The sequence below is a fragment of the Chiloscyllium plagiosum genome, chromosome 2 (assembly GCF_004010195.1).
Source record: "Chiloscyllium plagiosum isolate BGI_BamShark_2017 chromosome 2, ASM401019v2, whole genome shotgun sequence".
In the NCBI taxonomy this organism is placed as follows: domain Eukaryota; kingdom Metazoa; phylum Chordata; class Chondrichthyes; order Orectolobiformes; family Hemiscylliidae; genus Chiloscyllium; species Chiloscyllium plagiosum.
Genome location: NC_057711.1, coordinates 11,025,541 through 11,037,413, shown reverse-complemented (window position 1 = coordinate 11,037,413; position 11,873 = coordinate 11,025,541). Strand labels below are relative to the sequence as shown.

The 11,873-nt window shown below is 40.5% G+C and overlaps 1 protein-coding gene and 1 long non-coding RNA gene across 5 annotated transcripts in view; one reads left to right on the top strand and one right to left on the bottom strand.

Annotated features, from left to right (window-relative positions):
* LOC122556801 overlaps positions 1–11,873 on the bottom strand; it is a 169,604-nt gene that overhangs the window by 61,139 nt on the left and 96,592 nt on the right. The gene's annotated exons all lie outside the window — the stretch shown is intronic.
* sh3bp2 (SH3-domain binding protein 2) overlaps positions 1–11,873 on the top strand; it is a 127,399-nt gene that overhangs the window by 105,692 nt on the left and 9,834 nt on the right. For all 3 annotated transcript variants that reach the window (XM_043703980.1, XM_043703988.1, XM_043703976.1), the window contains one exon: positions 7,209–7,335. In XM_043703980.1, the coding sequence (XP_043559915.1) occupies positions 7,209–7,335 (127 nt within the window). The remainder of the gene's footprint in view (positions 1–7,208; positions 7,336–11,873) is intronic.

Genomic DNA, 11,873 nt, shown 5'->3' with positions numbered 1-11,873 from the left:
CCTTTTCCACCTATCCACTCCACCCTCTCCTCCCTGACCTATCACCTTCATCCCCTCCCCCACTCACCCATTGTACTCTATGCTACTTTCTCCCCACCCCCACCCTCCTCTAACTTACCTCTCCACACTCCAGGCTCACTGCCTTTATTCCTGATGAAGGGCTTTTGCCCAAAACGTCAATTTTGAAGCTCCTTGGATGCTGCCTGAACTGCTGTGCTCTTCCAGGACTACTAATCCAGAATCTGGTTTGCAGCATCTGCAGTCATTGATTTTACCTCGTTGATTTCAAGTAAATTGGCAACACCACTGTTTTAGCATTTACCCTTCATGTGAGCAAGAATTTTAATGAAATTTACTCACTGTGTCATAGTTGTGTGTATATTCACCGAGCTGGGAAGTTGATTTGCAGACATTTCATCCCCTGTTGACACCTGAGCTACAAATCTTTATACAAACCCTACTCACTATGTTCCTACATTTCTTTAAAATGTTTCCTTTTATCCAAAAATCCAATCACTGTTCTAGGCAGTGTCAAAGAAACTTAGGAAATAGGAGCAGGAGTCAGCCACTCTTGCTCCATCATTCATTATGACCATGGAAGACAATCCAACTCAATAGCCTATTCCCACTCTCCCCATATCCTTTGAATTGCTTCATGTCAAGTGCTTGATCACTCCTTTTTTGCGTTGACTATTTTCTGTGGTTGTGAATTCCACTGGTGCACACTCTCTGGGTAAAGAAATCTATCTTTATCTCAGTCTTAAGTGTTATACCTCCATCCTGAGACTTTGACCTGTGGTTCGAGACTGAACTGCCATTGGGATGCTTTCTGATCTACCTTGTCTAAGTCCTGTTAAAGCTTGCATGTTTCTATAAAATCACCCCCTTATTTTTTAAACTTCAGCGAATATAATCCCAACCGCTTTAACCTCTCCTTCTACATCAGTCCTGCCATCCCAATAATCAGTCTGGTAGATCCTAGGTGCACCCCCTTTATGGTAAGAACAAGCTTCCTCAGATTAAGACCAAAACTGCATACATCTTAGATACACTCCAGGAATTCCTCCTCTACAGTATTGTTACTAATTTGACTTAGAACATAGAACAGTACAAGTCCTTAGGCCCTCAATATTGTGCTGACCTTTTATCCTACTCTAAGGTCAAGCTAGCCTACATAGCCTTCATTTTACTATCATCCATGTGCCTATCCAAGAGTCACTTAAATGTCTGTCTTGTATCTGACTCTACTACCAATGCTGGCAGTGCATTCCAAGCACCCACCACTCTCTGCATCAAGAACCTACCTCTGACATCCCCATTAAACCTGCCTCCAACTTCTTAAAATTATGCCCCCTTATGATAGACATTTCCACCCTGGGAAAAAGTCTCTGGCTATCCACTCTATTTATGCCTCTCATCATCTTGTACATCTCTATCAAGTCACCTCTCATCCTTCTTTGCTCCAATGAGAAAAGCCCTAGCTCCCTCAAATTTTCTTAGAATTAGATTCTCTACAGTGTGGAAACAGGCCATTTGGCCCAGCAAGTCCACACCGACCCTCCGAACAGTATCTCACCAGACCCATTCCCCTACTACTCTACGTTAACCCTTACAAATTCCTGAACACTATGGGCAATTTAGCGTGGCCAATTCACCTAACCTGCACATCTTTGGATTGTGGGAGGAAACCCACGAAGACATGGGAGAATGTGCAGTCACCTGAGGCTGGAACTGAACCGGGGCACCTGGTGCTGTGAGGCAACAGTGCTAACCACTGAGCCATCATGCCGCTTGTCATAGGACAAGCCCTCCAATCCAGGCGGCATCCTGGTAAAACTCCTCTGCACCCTCTTGAAAACTTCCACATCCTTCCGATAACGAGGCGACCAGAACTGAAAACAATATTCCAAGTGTGGTCTGACCACAGCTTTCTTGAACTGCAGCATAACATCACGGCTCATAAACTCAATCCCTCTGCTAATGAAAGCCAACACACCATAAGCCTCCTTAACAACCCTATCAACTTGGGTGGCAACTTTGAGGGATCTATGGATGTGATCTGAAGATCCCTCTGTTCCTCCACACTGACAAGAATCCTGCCTTTACCCTGTCATCTGCATTAAAATTTGACCTTCTAAAGTGAATCACTTCACACTTTTCCAGGTTGAACTCCATCTGCCACTTTTCAGTCCAGCTCTGCATCATGACAATGTCCTGTTGCAACCTACAACAGCCGTCTACAGTATCCATAACTCCACCAACCTCTGTGTCATCGACAAACTTACTAACCCATCCTTCACTTCCTCATCCAAGCTATTTATAAAAATCACAAAGAGCAGAGGACCCAGAAATGATCCCTGCGAAACACCACTGGTCACTGAGCTCCAGGCTGAATACTTTACATCTATTACAACTCTGTCTCTCAGAATAATTTGCTCACCACCAATGTAAGACTGACTGGTCTGTAATTCCCAGGGTTACCCCTATTCCCTGGGGAATAACTTTTGTCACTCTCCAATCATATGGTACTACTCCAGTGGACAGTGAGGATGCAAGGATCATCACCAAAGGTGCAGCAATCTCTTCCCTCGTTTCCCAATTTATACACAGATTAAAGTCACCCATAATTACAGATTGCCTTTATTTGAGCATCTCCAAGTTCCAATTTAATGCCATTCCCAATATTACTCCTATAGTTTAGGGGTCCATATACAAGCACCTATAAAGTTTTTTGGTGTTTCTCAGGTCTATCCATGCAGAATCGGTATCATCAGAACCAATATCCTTCCAAACAATTGCATTAATTTCCTCTTCAAACAGCAATACAACTCCATCATCTTTCCCTTGTTGATGTTAAATATTGAATACCCTTAAAGTTGAGTTCCCAACTCTGGTCACCTGCTGTCATGTCTCTATAGAGTTAGAGAGTCATACACTATGGAAACAGATCCTTTGGTCCAATTTGTCAATGCCAACCAAGTTTCCAAAACTAAACTAGTCCCACTGACCTGCATTTGTCCCACATCCCTCTGAACCTTTCCTATTCATGTACTTGTCCAAAAGTCTTTTAAATGTTGTAACTGTATCTGCATCTACTATTTCCATAGCAAAGGTCTATTCCCTAGGATAGGGAGTTCAAAACTAGAGGGCATAATTTTAAGGTGAAAGGAGAAATATTTAAAAGGGACCTGAGGGACAACTTTTTCACACTGAGGGTGGTTTGTATATGGAATGAACTGCCAGAGGAAGTGGTAGATGCAGGTTGCTTTGTAGTATTTAAAAGAAATTTGGGCAAGTACTTGAATAGAAAAGATAAGGGGCAAACAGAGGCAAATAGGATGAGTTTATTTTGGGGATTTTGATTGGCATGGACAAGTTAGATCTAAGGGTCTATTTCCATGTTGTATGGCTATGACTTTATGAGAGAGGGAAGCAGCACTGTTGATGTCATCAATGTACTGGAGAAAGAGTTGTGCGTGGGGTCCAAAGTAGGATTGGAACAAGGAATGTTCCATGTACACCACAAAGAGACAAACATAACTTAAGCTCATGTGGGTACTCACGGCTACATCTTTGATCTGAAGAAAGTGTGAGGACTTCAAGGAGGAATTATTTGAAGTGAACATGTGCAGGCCATGGGGAGGAGAGTGGTAGTGGTAGATGGGGTCAATTCAAGCCTTTTTTCCAGGACAAAGTAGAGATGATTCTATTGGAGAATGGATGTGTAAAGGGATAACATCTCCGTGGGAAGAGGAGACGGCTGGAGCCCACAAACTGGAAATTCTAAAACTGACATAAAGCATCAGAAGAATTGTAGATGTATGTTGGAAAGGACTGGGCAAGGAAAAGAAATAAACAAGTTGAGGTAGGAAAAGATGAGTTCTGTGGGGCAGGAGCAGCCAGAACTAATGGGTCTGCCCTGGGAGATCTGTTTATGGAGTTTGGGAAGAAGGTGGAAGTGGCCTGTATAGGGTTGGGAGACTGAGTTTGAGGCAGTGGAGGGAGATCACCACATGAGGAGAAAGTGAGGTCTGCAGATGCTGGAGATCAAAGTTGAAACTTTATTGCTGGAACAGCACAGCAGGTCAGGCAGCATCCAGGGAACAGGAGATTCGACGTTTCGGGCACAGGCCCTTCTTCGATCACCACATGAAATAAGGTTAGTAACCGTTGTGGACATAATAACCTGGTGTTCAATAATCTGGCCATGGTCCGAGGAGATAGGAGGAAGTGTCTGAGAGCTGATGCTCAGCCTCCGCAATGTAGAAGTGAGTGTGCCTGACACCAACAGCACCACCTTTGTTGACAGGCTTGATTACAAAGTCAGGGTTAGATCTGAGAGCATGGAGTGCAGTCAGTTTAGAAGGAGACAGAACAACATCCCTTTTTTCAGGCTTCTTGCAGTGCCCCAACAAAGCTCAGCGCAAGCTGGAAGAAGAGCGTCTCATTTTCTGCTTGGGAATCCTGCAGCCTTCAGGACTCCATATTGAGTTCAGTAATATTAGGGCCTGAGCACCTTCTCCCATCTCCTTACCCCAAACCCCACACACCAGGCCATGTCATCACATGCACTGCTCCTATAAAGAACCCATTGTCAATCACTAATTGTCTCCATTAGCAGCTATTTATTTTCCCTGCTGACCTTTACCCATTCCTTTGTTTGCCTGTTTGCGTTTTTCTCTGTTTGGGCTACATTTCCACCTATCCTTTACACCTTCACCACACCCCTGCTTCCCCCACTTCCCTCACCCCACTGTCAGCATACATGCCAACCTTTTCCAAGCTACAAATAGTTCTGAAGAAGGGCCACTTGACCCAAAATGTTAACTCTGCTCTAGGGCAGTGTCACCTCCAGTTTAGCTTCATTGTTCATGTTTGGTCAAAATCTGAAATAAGGTCAGGTGCTGAGTGGTCCTGGCAGAATTGAAACCAAGCACCAATGAGCAAGTTACTCCTTTGCAAACATTGCTTGATAGCACTGTTGATAGTCCCACTTTACTTATGATGGAGGCAAAAACAGAAATAGCTGGAAAAACTTAGCAGGTCTTGTAGCATCTGTGGAGAGAGAGTAATGTTATCTCCACTGCCTCTGATTTTCAGAATCTGCAGTTCTTTGGTTTTTAAAAAAAAAATAATGTGGAAAATTGCTCAGGTATGTTGTGTACACAAAAAGCAAGACAAATCCAGCTAGGCCAATGACTACTCTATTGGTCTACACTCCATCCTATTGGAAGGATTTTGTAAAACTTGAAAGGGTTCAGAAAAGATTTACAAGGATTTTGCCCGGTTGGAGGATTTGAGCTATATGAAGAGGCTGAATTAGCTGGGCTGTTTTCCCTGGAGTGTTGAAAGCTGAGGGGTCACTTTACAGAGGTTTATAAAATCATTAAGGGCATGGATATGATAAAAAGACAAGGTGTTTTTCCTGGGGTGGAGGAGTCCAGAGCTAGAGGGCATAAGTTCAGGGTGAGAGGGGAAAGATATAAAAGGAAGCTAAGGGGCAACGTTTTCATGCAGACGGTGGTGCGTGTGTGGAATGAGCTGCCAGAGGAAGTGATGGAGGTTCGTGCAATTACACCATTTAAAAGGCATCTGGGTGTGTAAATGAATAGGAAGGGATTAGAGGGGTATGGGCTAAATGCTGGCAAATGGGATTAGATTAGGTTAGGGTAACTGGTCGGCATGGACGAGTTGGACCAAATGGTCTGTTTCCATGCTGTACATCTCTATGACTCTCAGTAAAATGGGATTATCAACAGTGCTATCAAACGATGTTTGCAAAGGAATAACCTGCTTGTTGGTGCTTAGTTTCAGCTCTGCCACGACTACTCAGCACCTGACCTTATTTCAGCCTTTGACCAAACATGGGCAAAAAGCCAAACTTGAGGTGGGGTGACCCAGCCCTAGAGCAATATTTGACCCAGTATGGCATCATGGACCCCCAGCAAACGTGGTGTCAGTAGAAATCAGGGGGAAAAAAACCTTTGCATTAGTTAAAGTGCATATCTTGCACAAAGAAAGATTGTTGTGGAATAAATATTAAAACTTACAGTGTGATGGTTATCCTACCAGTGTATCCTACCAATATTGTCATGGATTGATGTATCTGCAACATGTAGATTGATAAGGGAAATCAAGTAGATTTTTCCCATTTACTGCTTCTCTGTCATCAGCTGAAATCTTTCTTTGTATTTATATTTCCCAATTTCAGACAGCATCCTCATGAATCTGCACTGTACCCTATCTGTAGACTCAATAATCTTCCTTTAGTTTGGAATGTAATAATGGAGACTACAATTGACAGTTTAGTAAGATTTTGCACAGATTTATTACCTGTTTGTATCTATAGTCTATACTGCTTATAATAAGTCTAGAACTACTTTAACCCCTTTCTGCTACAATTTGAGAGACTTTGGCTAAAAGTCGCTCTCCTCTGGAACAGTGTCAAACAGCAACTTACATTTATAGAATGCAACATTTTCATGAAATGAAAATGAATGACTCATAGAGAGACACTGATATATATCTTTTACCCTGTAACCTTATCCTTCATCCTATTAATATCTATTTGCAGCCAAGATATCTGCTATCTTGATGTCTTCTGAAATTTTAAAATAATTCCCTTCGGCCAATATCCAAATTTTTCTTGAATTGAATCCAAATGGTCTCTTCTCACCATAGTAAAAAAAAACTGTCCTTAACCCATATTCACTGCTCTTTTCATTTGCAACAATTTAAAAGGGTTCAGACGTAACAACATTTTTGGCCTGTTTAGTGGGCATACATTGTGCTAGCAGAAAGTGAGGATTGCAGATGCTGGAGGTCAGAGTTGAAAAGTGTGGCGCTAGAAAAGCACAGGAGGTCAGGCAGTATCCGAGGGGCAGGAGAATCAACGTTTCATCAGGAATCATAATACATTGTGCAAGTACAGGAATTGCATGCCATTCCACATAATTCAATGCTGAGTCTCCCAGCAAGATAAGGCTATAGCACTATTTCTTGAAAATTGCAGGGCAACATTAGCTCCACCACATTTATACAACATATTCTGGTCCTTGCTCATCATTTTATGCACTGCACATTTTTATAATGGTATACACGATATTTAAGATTGAATGAGTCATATTGTACATTGCTACATTTGAATATGAGAAAAATATATAGTTAATATATAAGGACAAGAGCGAATAAAACATTATTTCTTCTAGCCGCTCATCTCCTGAAGGACGAAGTTTTCGGTCTGCTGAAACTGAAAAGCTGGTTCCACGACTAAGGTCTCAATCGCAGCCATCACAGAGCCATGTATCTGAGTGTGATGATGATGATTATGAAAATGTAAGAATATGTCCTTCTTTTGTAGAACACCCCACATATTGCTAACTCCATCAGTATTTATCCCCTAAGCTTCTGATGCTATGACCAGTGACTCAGAGCAGATCACAATAGCGCTTTGGATTGTAATGAGATAAAACATGGCATTATTTGAATTAATTTTTTTGGGAAAAAAAGTTAAAAATACTCCATTTGGCAGTGTTTGTTTTTGTTAATTATATGTTGATGTTGTGGCTAAAGTGAAATACTTCCTATCCCTCTGATAATTTCACTACATTTTATTTTATTTATTCAATACATTAGTGGCCTTTGGTTAAGACTGGTCTGCACTTATAAAGCACCTAATTGCCTTGTCAAAATTGATTAGTATTTCACATGAAATATGTTGTCAAATATAATTGTTATTTTGCATCAGCAATATCAGTGAAACAGTGATGAGTTGATTGGTTTGCTTTTGGCGACACTGATCTTTGGCCAAGACACCAGGCAGGCTTTCTGATATTCTCCAAATAGTACTATGGAAATTTTAACACCCACTTGTAATCTTCTCATCTGAATTTGTATGATCACACAACCATCAGTTCTACTACTTTGCCTTAGTTGCCTAGAAATCAAGGTTCACAGTTCATTTCTTCTCAGCATGTCATAATACAAAAATCTCAGTCCTTTCTTGGTCTTCACTTCCTTTGCAATGCTCAGGTGTGTAAAAGTCTAACCTCAGCATCACCTGATCTTTATTTTATCATTTTTACCATCTTTGGTCTTGGTGTCTTGTTCAGAAGTAAAAATGTCCAAAGGGAACCAAGTTTCTTTGTTTATGAGTCTCTAAGAGCTAACAGTGCAAATGATTTGTTGGCCTTCATCACAAGGAAATTTGAGTACAGGATTAAAGATGCATTAATGCAATTGCGTAGAACTTTGACGAGATAAAACTCCAGATTGTAAGAACATAGCAACTGGAGTAGGTCATTGAGCCTGCTGAGCCTATTTCTGTTACATGGCTGATGGGACACTTCAAAGCTCTTCTCCCATCCCCATAACCCTGTATGTCATGGATAATCAGAAATATAACAATCTTTATCATAAACATACTCAAAGATTGGGCGTTCACTGCCATCTGGTGTAGAGAATTCCAAAAGTCCATAACCTACTAAATTTTAAAAAAAAATTCTTCTGCTGTTGGACCTATGTGGTATCTCTTAATTTTAAATTGTGCACCCTGCTTTTGAATTCCTTAGCTAAGGAGTGAAATACTTATCACAAAGAAATGCAATGGAGGTTCATTTCATTAATCCCAGGATGGGGATATTGTCATATGACGAGAGACTGTGGGTTCATGTTCCCTAGAGTTTCAAAGAATGAGTGGTAATTTCACTGAAATTTACAATATCCTTACAAAGAAAGCTTGGACATAGATTGGATGTTTACCTGGTGAGTCTAAAATCAGGATATACTCTTAGGATAAGGGGTAAGTAATTTAATACTGAGAGGAGGTATTTCTTTACACAGAGAATGGTAAATCTTTGGATCTTTCTATCCCAAGGACTGTGGAAGCTCATTCATTGAGTATGTTCAAGACAGAAATCAATTGATTTGAATAGGCAAATGACTTCAAAGGATACAGAGATAATTAGGGAAAGTGACATTGAGATAAAAGATCAGCCAGTATCTAATAGATTGATGGGAAGACTTGATGGGTTGAATGTTTTGCTCCTGTTCTTGTGTCATATATTGGATGTATTGATCTTTTTCATAGGTTGTCTTTTGTTTTTAAAAGGCACTGTATCTTTACAATGTATTTTGTACTAACAATAAGGAAATCAAAAATTGTGTTGCTATATAAAATTCCTAAATATAAACAGTTGCCCTTAATTTTGAATATTGTGAAGTTAATTTACGGGTGTGACTTACAGGAAATAAGTAATGGAGGTTAACAAACAGTGGCCTCTAGTGGAATCATCTCGCAATAATGGGGAGGATTCTGAACCGATTGAATAAATTCAGGAGAGGGTAAAGACAGACAATTGTTATTGGATACTAACACTTGGCAGTTTGGCCACTTTATAGGAAAGTAGAGCTATTTTGTTAATTACCAAGTCACATAATCAGCATACTGTTGCAAGACCTGAAATATCAAGATTCGGAGATGCCGGTGTTGGACTGGGGTGTACAAAGTTAAAACTCACACAACACCAGGTTATAGTCCAACAGGTTTAATTGGAAGCACACTAGCTTTCAGTTACATCACACTGCAAATTTTTGCTATAAATTCTGTGTTACGATCGAGCCCTCCACAATTACCTGATGAAGGAGCATCGCTCCGACAGCAAGCGTGCTCCCAATTAAACCTGTTGGACTATAACCTGGTGTTGTGTGAGTTTTAACTTTAAATATAAAGGATATGGTAATAATAGAATCATGAATGATACAGCATATAAAGAGGTGTTAGATCCATTGCACTTGTGCTGGGGCTTTATCCATTAATCTCCTCTTTCCCAAAAGTCCCAAATTCTTTCCTTCAAATTCTGTTTTGAAAGTTACTATTTAATCATCTTCCATAACCCCTTTAGGTACTACATTCCACATCACTATATTTTTATTGAGTATAAAAACAGTTCATGTCACTCTATGCCTGCTGCTGTTTTACCTATCATTTTATGCCACTCTTAATAAAGCCAAGGATTCTATAGATGGTAACTTTTCCTATCACCTCCAAAGATTTGGCTACATGCTTCTCTAGTTTTCTCTGTTCTTACAGCTGCTTTTAGCTTTACTTTGTGTCTCCTCATTCTTCCTCACATAATGCATCATCACACTTCTCTTTGTTAAATTTGTGATGAGTCTGCCATTTCACCATCAGATTTTGTCTTCTGAAGTCTATAATTATTTTTATCTTTCTTTAATACATTTGTGAGCTTTTTGACATTTGAGAACTTTGAATTTTGTAATGCACTCTCAATTTCAGATCAATAACAACAAAAGGGTCAAGTCCTAATTGCCTCTTTCGCTATTTGGGCAATTAGGGATGGGTGGTAAATAACTTTTGCCAGTGATACTGGATCCTTAAAAATCAAAAGAGCATACTTTTAGAACCAATCCCAGAGAAAAATCTTTGCATAGCCAAAGAGAAAGTGAGGACTGCAGAAAAGTGTGGCACTTGAAAAGCACAGCAGGTCAGGCAGTATCCGAGGAGCAGGCCTTTCATCATTCCTGCTTTCTGAACCTTAGTCAATTTTGATTGATTTTATTTATTGTCATGTGTACCAAAGTACAGTAAAAAGCTTTGTTTATGAGCAGTACAGGCAAATCATAGAATGCAAGGATGTACAGATCAAAAAGACTTAGACAGAGGCATACAGGTTACACTGCACAGGGCGTGCGCTAGGCAAGATCAACATTAGCAAGATCAGCATTATTTGAGGCTAAAATGTCCATTCATCAGTCTAATAACAGCCAGGAAGAAGCTGTTCCTGTTATGTGTGTTCAGGCTTTCGTATCTTCTGCCTGATAGAAGAGGTTGTAGGAGATCATTAATGGTTTGCAATGGGTCTTTGATGATGTTGGCAGCCTTTCTGCAGCAGTGAGCCATGTAAATGGAGTCCATGGATGGAAGATTGGCTTCTGCGATGGTCTGGGCTCTGCATACCACCTTTTGTAGTTTAGATGGATTTTAGATCCATCCCATCACATTCTCTTTTATTCTTCTAAAATTTGAGTTTGCTTACAATTCCATTATGTGCAACGTTAACAAATGGGGAGCATGTATCTATTGTTGTGGGAACACTTCTGGTTCACTGTATCCTTTTGAGAGGGAGATGCATCATCCTTGCCTAGTTTGGCATATGTGTGGCTCCAGGCCCACAGCAATGTCATTGATTCTTAGAAAATGATCTTTATTCTGCCACTTCCTCCAACTTCATTTTAATTTAGTTCCTTCCCTCTTTTCCTATCCTCTTCTATTTTTATTATTGTTGCACTGTGCCTGGTGAATAGTGTTTATTTATTGTTAACTGCTTAATTGGGAACATGGATTTTTTAAAACAATGATCTCAGTTCTGCTGGCTCTCTTGTGGTGTAGTTGTAGTGTCTCTACCTCTGAGCTAGGGTTCGTATACCACCTGCTCCTGAAACGTGCTATTACACCCCTGAACGGGTTGATTAGAAATTATCATGATTTTAGTTCTCCACTAATGGTGAGCAGACGTCTGGGTGGGGAAAGGTAAAATCTGATTTTTGTGCTAGACTGTAGATTGACAATAAAATCCTTATAAAGCTTAGATTGTCTTTTGCAACCTAATTCAAGACATGAATATCGGTCAATGAAACATCCTGGTACTCCCAAGGCAATGCCACTATCAGAGTCTATTTGCCAACCAATCAACGGTATAATGTCATAGAGTTAGAGAGATGTACAGCATGGAAACAGACCCTTCGGTCCAACCGACCAGATACCCCAACCCAATCTAGTCCCACCCACAAGCACCCAGCCCATATCCCTCCAAACCCTTCCTATTCATATACCCATCCAAATGCCTCTTAAA